We start from the raw sequence: 14,328 nt of genomic DNA on the forward strand, positions 1-14,328 counted from the left end.
AGACAGGCCCTGCACCTCCTCTAGGCCACACCACGGCCACCATAAAAAATAGAGAGAACCAAAGCACTATGTCAGGCAACAAAACCTCGAACGCCGTCGAAGGGCACCGAACACCGAGACCTCATTGTCGCCACAAGCCCCCAAGAGATAGGCCAACAATCGGCACCGAGGTGACCAAGGGATTGGTCGCCGCCACAGATCACTTCCACTGCCACCACCCTGCACACCAACAACCCAACAAACACTCTAGTCCAGACATCAAGCTGCCAACCGCGGATCCATGGCCCCAAAAAACAACGCCCCCAAGGGGGAGAAACGACATCGAGACGCCGTCGTCGTCCGATCCAGAGATGGATCTGACGCTTTCGCCCGAGGCACATGATTAAGAGGGTACAGTAGCTTCCCGATGACGCCTTCAAGAAGGGAAACGGCGTCCGAAGGCGTCGCCGTCATTGTTGCCGACAAGATCGACATAGGCTTTCGCCTGAAGCATCCCGTCCCCGTCATCTCCGTTGAAGCTGGCCGATGTGCCCAGCAGCCCGATACCTCCCCGCCCTCCTGCCAGTCCACGCACTACAAGAGATCGGGCCTACCATGACGAGCTAAAAAATGTCATCGAATAGCTAATAACGTCACAAATTACCCCTCGGTGACATTTTATGGGCGTCACAAGCATCGTCATGGATTCCTCGTCACAGATTACTCCTAGTGACGGCGCGCGCGCAAAAATGTCATCGAAATTGGGACCTTCGGTGACGTTGTATAGAATGTCATCGACTTGCTATTTCCATGACGGTCAATTAATGTCACGTGCTAGGAGAAAATATGCCATATTGTACCATATTCGGTGACGAGGCGACGTCACTAACTTTATGCCACATCAACACCCGAGCGGCTATCCCACTACTAGTGCCACTACTTTTATTATGGATGAAGATGACGTCATCAAAATATATTTACTCTCTTTCGAATCTAAATTACGATGAAAATAAGTATTTAATTCACATCACATCAGATCAGATTATATAAAAAAGTTAAAGAGAACAATCACATCATAAGTTGATATGAAAATCAAATCATATTATATATGAAATTGTCTCAGCCAAATCATTCTGTAAACAAAAATGACAGTAAAAAACTGACTCAAGTTTGACACAGACAATAGACAAGATGAAAACTAATATTAACTAAAGACCACATATGTTCTCCTGATGATTCCAATGTAAGGATGGCATTCATGAACCATCTGGTTTGGACTGGGACTGCTGAGTTGCTTGCTGAGTTGCTTGAGCCCTCAAGAGAAAATCAAGCAGATTATCCGTCTCCTTTTGCTTCTTTGCCCAGGCTTCATTCTTCTCTTGCTGGCTCTTCTTTAGAGCTTCCAATTCTTCTTGTTGCTTCTTTTGTATCTCTTGAAATGCTCTCTCTTGTGCTTGAAGTCTCGTGGCTAACTCCTCCCGATGCCTATAAATGAAAAAACACAACAACATTGCATCGTAATGAGATTAAAATAGACAAGAAAACAAGGTACAAGGGTACCAATTTGAAATAGAGAAGTACATTATTAAATGTCAAGGCAAGTATGCCCATGGGCCAATGAAACAGTAAACCCAAGAATAACATACAATGTTTTAAAATATGCAAAACCAACAACTTGATTACAGGAAGCATCACCAAAAGGTTATCAAGTCAACAACACAGGTTAAAAGAAGCACTCATTAGTTGAACTTTCGTTCACTACAATGAGTGCAATTAATGTGCACACAGAAGCAAGCAAAAATAACCAACAAGAACAGAAAGGGAAATAAGATAATTACCTGTCATTTGCATCTTTTGCCTCTCTATCCTTCTGTTCAATTCTTTCTTCTAAAACTCGGATGTGGGCTGATGAAGTAGAGCTCCCAGACCTCCTGGATCTTGATGCATACCCCATGCTGGAAAGGAAGGTGCTATGGGCGCTTTCTTCCTTTAGAACTTCAGCCACAATCGCTGTATCGAATACTGGCTGCTCACCTTCTGATTGTGTTTCTCTTTTTTTTCCATCGCATTCTATAGTATAAAGAAAAACATTGATGCTAAGGCAAAGTTCATATGGTAGATTATAGTTGATCAATATGAGAGTCTATTTCAAGTCAGAAACAATAGAGGAATCTTACATGAGCTAGAAGTGCCGGCTCGCTCATGCTACCAGTCTTGCTGTTTGTATGGGTGTCTTTGAAAAACTCAATAGGACTTGGGTCCTGATTATTGTACTTGTCTTTTTTCTACAAGATATATGAAATTGTAACGTTACTACTACATATATATTGGCTAGATGCAATAGGCATAGGACTACAAGTAAGATATTTGGAATTCTTACAAGTTTGCTGAAATAGGCAACATAAGACATAGATCCAGTCTTTTGGTGATGCTTGACAGCTTCTCGGTTTTCCTTGTTCATTTGACATATTTTCTATATAAAGAAAATGAATATAAGTATTACATATGATACAGTAGATGTGAGTGCAAAAACTATTGTTGGTCGCATATCTTGTTACAAACCTTGTTTCTCTCATCGGACTTATTGACAAGGCTGGTCCAATTCTCATGAGTAATGTTCGCTGGCTTATTTGATAATGCTTCCTGAGCAGTATAACCATTGAAGTATTTCTTCTTTAGCCTGTAGCGTTGTTGTCGAACACCCTTCTGGATTACTTTTGTGCATACATCATTCCCAACCTTGTCATCCTTTTCCATCTCAAAGTTAAGCTGAAATACCAATCATATATACGATCTATCACTAAATTTACTATGCAACATGTGAACACGTGTATAAAAATTGAAGGAAACTATCCCACACCGCGATATCTTTAATAGCATGGGGAATAACATGTTTGAGTGGGCTTTTGGCATAGTCATTCCAGTGCCTAGCAACATGCATTCTGCTCCTGATGTGGATACCACACTCAGAAGAAAGCTTTGCTGCTTGGACTGGGTCTGTAGGTCTCACTTTCCCCGCTGTAAAATCAATACGCATTTTCCTCCCTCCATTTCTGCTTGCATACTCCTGATGCCCATGCCCCATGGTTGGTCTAAGTCCACGACCTCTCCTTGACGGTCGTGGATCAGTTGGACCAGTGGAGCATGCTAATGCATCTACATTACAAGCTGGCAGATAAATTAGAAGGTTACAATTTCACGTGGAAAATAGAAGGGGTAAAGCGATGATGTCGCATATACCTTGGCCTTGTAATGTAATCATGTTATCTGATTGTCCAGATGTGCCTATCATGTCTTGAGAACCTTGTACCCCTGAATCAGCGTCAAGCGAGTTGCTATCCTTAGAAGTTAGGTGAGGTGATGTGTTTGTTGGATTTGGTGCAGACTGTTCTTGATGGTTTGTAGCTTGAATTGACTGAGTTGTTGCGGTAGCTCTAGATCTTGTTATTCTTGAGGTAGCAGCTGCACTATTTTTGGATCTGACACGCTTTTTCGTTTTTGGCATGGTAGAACCTTCAGGTGCCTGGGTCAAACAAGTGAGTCAAACAAGGCAGTTAATCAACACTAACCTGTGCAATGTCAGCATAGGTTCAAATAGGAATGCAGTGAACAGAGATATCATCGTCTATATTAATTAGGAAAAGTGGAGGGACAAAAATTGTGAATAAATCTTTTAAGTCAACTATTTGTGATACTTATAGTGCATAGTGACATACACATGATACAACCAAGGCGAAATTAAAGCCAGTGAATCCACATTGTACATATTATTTAAGATGTAAGTCTGCATGATATATTACCATTGCTTTGGACTTGGCAACAGCGACCTCCTCTTCATCTCTCAAATCCTCTTCCTCTGCATGAGCCTCCTCTTCAGCATCTGGTTCATACTCGGAGTCACTGCGATCATCAGCACCTCGTGTATTTTGTGTCGGTTGCGCATTAGAGGCACTAGGGTATACAAGGCTACGAGCTAAGCTTTGTATGTCTTTAAGAGACTGCCGCTCCGCAGCCTTGCGTTCCGCAATCCTTGCATCTCTTTCCTTCAAATACGCCTCACCCTTGCGTTTCTGTTCCGCAAGATATTCCCTGCTATGCATATCACTCTCCAGAACTGGTGGCATGATGTTAGTAACTGAAGCTGGAAAAAATGAGAGAGAGTGAACTTAATGAATTGCCAAAACACCTACCAGCCTACATTATCATCACTAGATGACTGAAATCTGCTTAAACATGTTTGGAAATGGACCTTAAAAGTAAATTACTGTATGATGCTTTTGAGGGTTGTAGAACAGATCGAAATAAATAACATACATGGATATATGGAGCATCCAGAATTTAGTTAAACAAGAACAAGTGCAGACTCTGTCTTTATTCATTCTGAATAAGTGCAGACTCTGTCTTCATTCAGTTTTGAACAAGTGCACACTCTGTCTTTATTCAGTTTTGAACAAGTGCAGATTCTATCTTTATTCAGTTTTGAACAAGAACAAGTGGAGACTCAGTCTTTATACAGAATTCCAATCCCTTACATCACTAAGCTCCCTGGGGCAAAATTGCCTAGGAGCGTCTGTGTGAGGTGGCTGTTTGTGGGCCATTTCCGTCAGTGGCACGGTGGCATGGGCCTCGGCTTGTTCAGGTAGCTGGAACGGTCCAAAAAAAATACTCAGGATGCAGTACAATATTTCTGAACTACTTGAAATGGCTAGCAGCCTTGCACTAAGGCAAAGGGCTCAATAAGCATTCTATTCTGTTGTCTAGATGTTCAGCAAGAGCAGCACGGCATGAACGCCCTCAAGTTTAAAATATCAGAATCAGAAGAAAGAGAAAATGCTTAGGAAGTCAAGTTTTTCCGCGAGCAGCTATCATTTTGGGACTTGGATTTGAAAACCAAAGCCCTTGATGGGTCGAAGTTTTCCTTAGTGTCGCAAACCACTTCTAGTAAAGAACTATTTATGGGGTAGCAGAACCACAAGCATGGAAGCCACTTGATCGTTGTATGATAATAAATCTCACGACAACTGAATAAAGAGTGATTAAATCTTACAGGGTTACTAGATTTGCCACACTGTCGTTCTATTCAGAGATGTAAAGAAATCTCACGGGCGTGTGTGCTTTGTCCCCCTAAATCCCTTCCCTAGTGATCCCTTACGTCTAGAGTTTGCGGGATGAGGAGGGCGGGATGAGGAAATTACGGTGAGCCGTCGCCGGTCGCTCCAATCGGTGGAGAAAGAGAGCCGGGTGGGCGGCCTCCTCCAATCAGATGTCACCGGTTGATGCAGCGGATCCAAGCTCGGCCGGTCGGGCAAACAAGAACAACTATAGACTCAGTCTTTATCAACAAGTGCAGAGTCGTTGTATTACAGGAAATCTCACAAACAACTAAACAAAGACCAACTAAATCTTACAGAGTTACTGGATTTGCCACATGCGCTGTGTTCAGACATTTAAAGAAATCTCACGCCCGTGTGTGCTTTTATCCCCCAAATCCCTTCCCTGATGATCCCTTACGTCTAGAGCTTGGGGTATGAGGAGGGCGGGATGAGAAAATTACAGTGAGCCGTCGCCGGTTGCTCCAATCGGTGGAGAAAGAGAGCAGGGTGGGCGGCCTCCTCAAATCCGCTGGTGCCGGTTGATGCAGCGGATCGGAGCTCGGCCGGTCGGGCGGCCTCCTCCAATCCTCCGTCGCCGGTCGCTGCAATCAGGGGGTGGGGGAATAGAGCGGAGTGCTCGCGGGGATGGTTGATGTGGTGGATCCGTGCTCGGCCGGCGGGGCGGCCACCCCCAATCTGCCGGCCCTGATCGCCGCAGTTGTGGGATAGGAGAGTCGATTGAATCTGGCGAAAAAACGCCGGGGTGGGCGGTGGCTTTTAGCGGTGCCTCTTCGCGGGTGAAACAGAAGGATAATTTTTTGCTGGGTCTTTGACGGGTGGGGACACAGGGTGGATGCGGGGAAAAAATTAGGAAAGTGGAGGGAAAAGAGTACGTGGGTGGAGGGAAAATAATGTTTTTGCGAGGAGATGGTTTATTTTCAGAAATTAATTTCCACTTATGTAATTCATTTAATTCGATATAAGTAGCAAATGATTATTTAAAAAGTAAATCTTACATGAACAATATGATGTGGTATTTTTTCTAGAGAAAAAGCATTGGCCGAGCTCGAGAATAGGCTCGAACCTAGCTTGGCTTTAAATTAATAAAGCCATCAACCGGCCAAAAATGCATAGGAATTATATAACAGAGAAAGAAAGCAACGCGAAAAAGATACATAATGCTGCGAGGAACGACTCTAAAGCTACAGCAAGCTTCATTGCCATCAACCGCCGCAAAGCCGAAACCAACTAACCAAGCTAAGGCATGAGAAGGAGGGCAACACCGAGCAAGTATCATGCCGCTGACTGCAACTAGAGGGCCAAACATGAGCAACCATAAGGTCTGTTTCCATCGCCGCAAAGGGATAATGTGGTATTTTCAATGGTTTCTTGGGGAGAATTGTAAATAAGTATGTATAAAGTTGTACAGAGGGGTCTTAAGTATGTGATCTGGAGTGTGTCTCTCCTCCAAGAAAAGGCGGCCAGGGTTTCTTCCTCCCATCGGCGGCACCGCCGATCTACCACGTCTCCTGTGGCCTTAGGGCCATGGGTGCACGGTGGATTTCCGCCCTTGCCGATGGGAGATCTCCCTTTTTTACGTGCTTTTTCAAGTTTTGTTAGGGTGTGTGTTCTGTTCAGGAAGACGAGAACGGCGGTGGCTTTCTCAAGATGGAATAAGGTTCTCCCCGCCTAGCCCCCTGTCCCGGTGGTGCATCTACCATCGTTGGAGGGCGCATGGAGGTGTATCTCTGACGGATCTCGCGGGATTCGGCCGGGTGGTTGTCTTTGGTGGATCTGCTTGGATCCGGTCTTTGTTTGTTTTGTTCGTGTGTCTTCAGGTTGGATCCTTCCGATCTACGTTTTCTGTTCATCGGTGACGGTTGTTGTTCTGGTGCGTTCGTCCTATGGGGCCTTATCAAGACAACTTCCCGACTGGCTACTACAACAAGTTGTGCCCGGCTCCGACGAGGAAGGGCCGATGACGGCGGCGCGCCTTCGGCTCACTTCAGTGCTTTTAGTCATCCCTAGGTGGTCTACAAATCTGCACTGGGCTGAGGACAGGCACGGTGGCGTGGGTAATACGCGAGCGTGGGTGACCTAAGGGACGAGTGCGGCATCATAGATGGGCGACGCCCGCCGACAACATGACTTTTATGCAAGACGTAATCGAACAACACATGTGGTTTTGATTTGATGCTAGTGCAGCAACCCACCAGCGAGTTAGAGGAGGACATGGGACCCCGACCGGCTCACGAGACTCGAATCGCCGCCGTTTCCCATGCCCTATTCTTCATCGCTGGAGCTTATGGCATGCACGTCATCGGTGGATGTGAGGTCGACAATGCATCTGTCGTGGTCGGAGCCCAATACGTTCACCACGACACAGTTGCGGCAGCAGGGGTCGCCGGTCACCTGTAGCGGTGCTGGAGAGTGCGACTCTGCCTCGCCGGTGTCTGCTGTGAGGGCTTGATATGGGGTTGTCGGTCAGCCTGGGCGTTTGGGCTTGATTTGCTAGATGACAATTTTGCGTCCATGTAGTGATCGGGTAGTCTGCCGGGCGTTTGGCACGGATATGGGTCTGGCTGTAGATGCTCTTACCAAATACAGATATAGCTGTCCCATAATATAAAACATTTTTAACACTACACTAATGTTAACAATGCTCTTATATTACATTACGGGGAGTAGCTCTTATCAAATACAAATATATATATAAAAAGAAACACTCACACTCAGCTCGCTCATTCTGCTCTTGTGCTAGGCTGCTAACTATCACCTCGTCTCCTTCGTTTGTTGACCACAAAAAGAATCCCCAAATCAGCGCCAAACGACCCGCCGCCGCACCTTGCCGCCGGTGGCTCCTAAAGAGCGCCGTTTCGGCGGAGCGCCCTAGCTCCGCTGCTTCCTGCTCGATCTGCGGGTGCTTGCTTCGCGCGGCGGCGGCTCTGCAACAGCGTGCTGGCCGAAGCACAGCGGTGGCCCCTTCCCCCGCTGCTCTTGAGGATGCATGCGGCGGAGGGAGGAGTCGGCATGGGTCGCGTGAGAGAAGGATTGGGTCTCGGTGGTTCTGCAGGAGGCGCGTGCAAAGGGGAACCCGCGAGAATGTTGCAGGGTGAGTTCTTGATCTATCGACTCCTAGTCTTCTATATATTTCAGTAGGGTGGAACAGAGTAGATTTATTGGCCATGGAGTTGATTATTTGATCATCTGTGTACTATATAGTTTTTCATTACATGAACACATGACTGTAAAGAAATCTCTCCGCTAAGGTCAGGCATATGACATCTAACTGTACTGCAGTAGCATGTATTCAGGTTCAGGCAGTACCATTGCAGGCTGTAGCAAATCTCAAAACCATGCTCACTAGTGCAGTTTCGCAAACACCTATCAGTTGGATGTCAAATTAAAGTTATCTAGACAGTCATGTATGTGCCAAATCCGAACCATGGTATGTACTGTATCACCTGAAAATGAACATAAAAAGAACACAAAAGAGCTAAACTTTTGTAAAGTACAAATATGCATTACACGATCTAGTCATCATCACTTGAATGCTCATTCTCACTCAATGCACCATCTTCCTGTCCATCATCATCAGTACCACTATCTTCATCATAGTCGTTGTCATCCTTCAGAAGATCGTAAACAATACTAGCATGAACAGGCGTGCCTTCTTCATCATCACGGCTATAAGTGTCCAACAACTGATCAATATCCTTCACAGTGGAAGTTGTCGAGGGCATTTCTTCCTGGTATGCATCTGTAGCATTGAGCTCGCCTGTCTCCAGTTCAGGGACATCATACAAATGTCTATGACTGAAAGTCTGCACCACATTCCAGTCCTTTCCATATTTTGTGTCCTCCATGTAAAACACTTGTTCTGCTTGAGAAGCCAAGATGAAAGGATCCTTCTTGTATCGAAGCGCCTTAACATTAAGACTTTTGAAGTAACCATCATCTTTCATGCCGGTCGCCTTGCCATGGAGATCAAACCAATCACCACGAAACAAAAAGATCGACCTTTCTCCATGCTTGTTTTTGGGGTACCGCAACTCCAGAACTTCTTTTAGAACACCATAGTACTGAGTCTCTACATTATTGACAATTGCCTTCACCATGATTCCTGAATTTTGAGTTTTTCTTTTCTTTTCACGATCAAAGGTATGATACCGAACACCATTCACATTGCAGGCAGAGTATACCACTATCCTCTTGTTTGGCCCACATGCTAGTGAGTACAAATCCGCCGAAACATGTTGTTCTCCTAAAGTATATATCTGTCACAAGATGCGCACACAGTAGTTACATGGTCAGTTATTAACATTAAAAAATGCAAGATGGACATAACAAAGACATAAACAGATAACTTACATGCTTTTCGAACCATGTAGGGAATTCTTTCTTAAATGTGTGCTCAATGTTAATGACACCTCTCCTTCGTATTTCTTCTCGACAAACCCTACAACAATAAAGCAAAAAATATCATTATAATTAATTTTCGCTAAGAGGCAATCACATACTTTACTATTAATGATGATGACAACTTGACAAGTGAACTTACTCCATGTAATCCTCTACTTCAGGACAATTGGTAAGCACATACCAAACCATTTGGTCGTACTCAGTTGGATAACAATGGAGTTTGGATGACCCAAAACCTTTTGCAGCAACTGAAAAAACTTCCAATTCATCAGGAGAAACACTCCGCTTCCCATCCTTGTTCCTATCTTCCTTGTTAAACCTTGTCTCAATATTAATCAAATATCTGGAGCAAAAGGTTAAGCACTCATCCACGATATAGCCCTCTGCAATCGACCCTTCTGGCTTTGCTCTATTACGAACAGTTCCCTTTAGGTACCCAAGCCTTCTTTCTACTGGATACATCCAGCCATAATGCACGGGCCCCCTCAGAATTGCCTCATTAGGTAGGTGAACAGCTAAATGGACCATTACATCAAAGAAGGCAGGTGGAAAATTTTTCTCAAGCTTGCATAGAATTATAGGAATATCTTCCTTCATCTGATGAAGCACATCAAGTCTAAGAGTTTTCGAGCACAACTGCCTGAAAAAGTTACCCAGTTCAGCAATGGCTTCATATATATCATTTCTGACAAGTCCTCTTAGCGCGGCTGGCATTACTTGTTGCAGAAGTATGTGGCAATCATGGGTCTTCAACCCATGCACTTTACATGATTCAAGATCCACGCATCTTGCTAAATTACTAGCATATCCATCTGGGAATTTCACATTAGCTAGATACTCGCAGAATTTTTTCTTGTTTTCCCTGTTAAGATTACACTCTGCTTTTGGCTTCGTAAATCCACCCTTCCCATCAGGTTTCATATGCAGGTCTGTCCTTATTCCAAGTTTTTGTAGATCCACTCTTGCACTTACTGCATCCTTATTCTTTCCATCACTCTCTAGTAGAACCCCAAGTATATTCTCACATATGTTCTTCTCAATGTGCATTACATCAAGGTTGTACGCTAATTTCAGTTTCGACCAATATGGCAGATCATACAAACTCACCTTTTGACTCCAGTTTGGTTCGCCTTTCTCAGGGCGCTTCCTCTTATTTCCTGGATACTTGCCTGGTTTGAAAACAAGTTTTTCTAACTTGTCCACCACTTCTTTATTTGTGAACTTCCGGGGTTTCCCTCTATTCTCAGTCTTCCCATTGAAAAGTTTGCTTCTTCTGTAAGGATGATTAGTAGGCAGAAATCTTCGGTGCCCAACAAACCCAATTTTATTTTTCAATGGCTCAGAGCAAGGCTCCACATCACAGTGCACACATGCATGATAACCTCTTGTGCTACGGCCCGATAAAGTGGCCAGTCCAGGGTAATCATGAATCGACCACAAGAATGCCGCATGCAAATTAAATGGTTCCCCCGTCAATGCATCATATGTTTCCACACCAGTTACCCAAAGCTTCATCATATTTGCAATCAGCGGTTGCATAAATACATGGAACTCCTTTCCAGGTGCTTTTCCCCCAGGAATAAGCAAAGACATCATGAAATTAGATTGGTCCATGCACATCCAGGGTGGGAAGTTGTACGGGATGATAAAAACAGGCCACATACTATATGAACTCGTCATGTTTCCAAAGGGGTTGAATCCATCCGTGGCAGTACCAAGCTTCATATTACGGGCATCCTTAGCAAACCAACCGAACACACTATCAAAATGCTTCCATGCTTCACCATCAGCAGGGTGTCTCATAACATTTGCCTCAGCAACCCTCTTCTCCTTATGCCACCTTGCATCTGCTGATTGTTCCTTTGACACAAAAAATCTTTGAAGCCTTGGGATGATAGGAAAGTACCTAAGTACCTTGTGAGGTATCTTTTTCCTCCCCACCTCGTCTTTCCATCTTGATGTCCTGCATTCAGGACAATGGCTCTTGTTGGCATGTTGGCCCCAAAACAATGCACAATCAAACTTGCAAACATGAATTGTCTCGTAACCCAGCCCGACTTCACTAAGAACATTCTTAGCTTCAGTGTATGCTTTAGGTATATCAGCATGTGGAAACGCCACACTAATCAGCTCAACAAACTGATTAAATGCTCTATTTGTAATCCGGTTGTATGATTTAATATGGAGGAGCTTAATAATGAACGACAGCCGTGTGAAATCACTACATCCTTCATAAAGATCTTTCTTCGCTTCATCCATTAGCTTGGAAAAGAGGTTAGGCTTATCCTTGCCTTGCCTTCCAGACATGAACATATCATCTACCATATACGCAACATCACCTCCGTTGGCTACATCACGGTCATCATCATCATCTGATTGATATGCAGCACCGTCTGTATTATCACCTTCATCATCACTCACCGCTTCACCATGAAAGACCCACCTTGTATATGTAACGGACATACCATTGCATAGTATGTGCTCCTCTACTTCAGCCTGGCTGCGGTGTTCCACATTCAGACAGTCCTTGCATGGGCACAATATGTCCTGATTTTCCCTAAAATTTTGGCGAACGAAACCCATAAACTCTTCGACACCTTTCATGTATGGTGGTGTGAAACGCGTTCCTTGTATCCAGCTTCGATCCATTGACTACAACACAATAGTTTACCGTTAACAAAATTATGCTTACACTGCATTGAAGCAAAATCTACTACTAACACAACTAGTGAACCCACTACTAAACTGAAACAACAAAATGGGCACAAATTTAACCCTTTCAAGATTGATGAGAACATCTACTCAGGCAATGAATTTAGTAAAACAAAACCTCCTTCACATTGTCTTTCCTAAGTACAACATATATGCTTGGTTTCCAAACGCCACGGACTTGTGCATGTCTTGTACACAAACATATATATGCTCACTGTCATTGCAAAACCATGCATCTATCTATGCTACATCTAACATTCGTACAGACAATACAACAGCAGAAGTAACAGTTTCAATCGTTCACACAATTTACCTTTACCTTGCAGGGGTCGGCTGGACTGATGCTTTGGGAGTTGGGGCCAAGCCGGGAGCACTGGCAAGTCTAAACTCTGCGCCTTCGTCAGGTGATGGTTAGACTGCAAACTCTGAGCACAGTTGGTGATGGGACGGTGGCCAGTTGGGGACAGGTTGGGGACGAGCGACGTTGTCCCCGTCGTCGACGAGCAAATGCGATACCTATGGTGGAAGAGCGGAGATAAGAGGGAGAGCCGGAGGCGCGGTGTGGTAGCCGGTGCGATGCAGCGGCGCTGTAACGCATCGTACGATATGGTGGCCGGATGGATCCGCATGAGGTGTACAGGGGAGTGGATGCACTTACATGGAATTGGCAACAGCCAGCCGGAACCGATCTGCGTCGTGCTTCGGCTATCGCCGTCCTGCTTCTCCCCGCCACGAAGCGCCCCTAACTAGAGCCGAGAAGACGATCAGATCGAATCACATATGCCCCGGGAAGAAATAACTAACCTACATATATAGTCTCCCTCAAAAAAAAAAACCTACAGATATAGTCACACACGCCCAGGCGTATAGTCCAAGAATATTATAGCACGATTTGTATAGTGTCCGAACTCTTTCCTAATGGCAACGTATAGTCCAAGAATATGATGACACGATTTGTATAACATCCGAACTCTTTCCTAATGCCGGTTCGAACTCCTGTACCAATCCTTTTTGCATCGACTCTCCTGTATTAAGTTTAAGTTCTTATAGATAGAACCAAACAACATGACCTGACGAGCGCCCCATTCAAGTTTTTTTGCCCAGTCTGTTTATAGATAAGAAAAAAAAAGTAAGATGTCATCGACTCTCCTATTTCCATTTTAACTTTTGAGATAGAACAAAAAAAAATTAGCTCACAAGCTCCCAATTGAAGTTTTCAGCATAGACACTGCAGAATAAAAATAATTGTGTAAAATTTATATTTTTAATGCTCGATTAAATTTTTTGTCGAGCCAGTACATATTTATATTAGAAAGAACAAAATAACCATCTAAAAAGGAACAAAACAAGGTTTTCCCTTTTTAAGAATATAATAGTCATAAGTATTTCCATGGCCACTACCTACTTATATTAGAATAGAACAAAATAATTACAACGCTCAATAGGCTTTGCAAAAATGATGGCGGATCCCACTGCCAAAACCGACGCATCGCTCCTACCTCTCAATAACCCGTGAACTAGCTCTGGTGGGTCCCATTGCTAGACGCTACATGACAAAAAATGACCATCACACATTTGTAGTATTCGGTGACTCTAGCTAGTTCGTCATGCAAAATATCAAACCGTCACAGAAATTAGCAACCAGGTGTGCTGAAAGGCCGAGGCATTCCAGTGACGTCCAACGTCACCGATTTGCGATAATTAGTGACGCCACCTACGAGAACATCACACATTAGGCATTTCGGTGACGTTGTCCACCATCGTCACAAGGATTTTCGTCACAGTATGTCAATTTTGTTGTAGTGACGGCGAGCGTCCCCACTAGGACTAGCATGAGGCTCCATTGACACAGAAGCTCACCTCGAGCACCTGCACAGCCGGAGTCAGGTCATTGTCTGCTGCCACCTGCATTCAAGCCCTTGCCGCCAGCCATTCGGTCAAGTCTTATTCTTGGAAGGTTCTTGATGTGAAAAAATTCAGGAAAGGTTGTTGCGTTGTAGTCCAGGTCCACTTTATTCATTAGTCTTGAGCACACTCCGTGCCACTTGGTATGTTTACAGTGTTGTTCTGTAGAGTCTTGTGTGGTCCATTAACATCTCTTGAGGGCTGGTTGGAAGGCAAT

At 44.4% G+C, this 14,328-nt stretch overlaps 1 protein-coding gene and 1 long non-coding RNA gene across 2 annotated transcripts; one reads left to right on the plus strand and one right to left on the minus strand.

The window, feature by feature from the left end:
- Window positions 1-1,059: 1,059 nt before the first annotated feature.
- On the minus strand, window positions 1,060-5,830 carry LOC109771786 (uncharacterized). The gene is made up of 9 exons (XM_020330483.4): window positions 5,534-5,830; window positions 3,780-4,120; window positions 3,220-3,502; window positions 2,840-3,135; window positions 2,542-2,748; window positions 2,360-2,452; window positions 2,157-2,264; window positions 1,818-2,049; window positions 1,060-1,464 (listed from the first exon to the last, which is right to left on the minus strand). Exons 2-8 carry the CDS (start codon window positions 4,101-4,103, stop codon window positions 1,969-1,971), a joined length of 1,392 nt encoding a protein of 463 aa, XP_020186072.1. The 5' UTR covers window positions 4,104-4,120; window positions 5,534-5,830; the 3' UTR covers window positions 1,060-1,464; window positions 1,818-1,968.
- A 1,730-nt stretch (window positions 5,831-7,560) lies between these two features.
- Window positions 7,561-13,211, plus strand: LOC141041078 (uncharacterized). The gene is made up of 2 exons (XR_012201518.1): window positions 7,561-8,184; window positions 12,533-13,211. It is a non-coding gene; the product is annotated as an uncharacterized lncRNA (long non-coding RNA).
- Window positions 13,212-14,328: the final 1,117 nt, after the last annotated feature.

The sequence above is a fragment of the Aegilops tauschii genome, chromosome 1 (assembly GCF_002575655.3).
Source record: "Aegilops tauschii subsp. strangulata cultivar AL8/78 chromosome 1, Aet v6.0, whole genome shotgun sequence".
Lineage (NCBI taxonomy): Eukaryota > Viridiplantae > Streptophyta > Magnoliopsida > Poales > Poaceae > Aegilops > Aegilops tauschii.

Bases quoted from the DNA above. Each gene is read 5' to 3' on its own strand.
- LOC109771786 (XM_020330483.4), bottom strand. From the start codon at position 4,103: ATGCCACCAGTTCTGGAGAGTGATATGCATAGCAGGGAATATCTTGCG. The intron at 3,136-3,219 runs GTATATGCGACA...CTTGTAATGTAG, and splicing joins GATTACATTACAAGGCCAAG to ATGCATTAGCATGCTCCACT. The intron at 2,050-2,156 runs GTAAGATTCCTC...TTTATACTATAG, and splicing joins AGCCGGCACTTCTAGCTCAT to AATGCGATGGAAAAAAAAGA.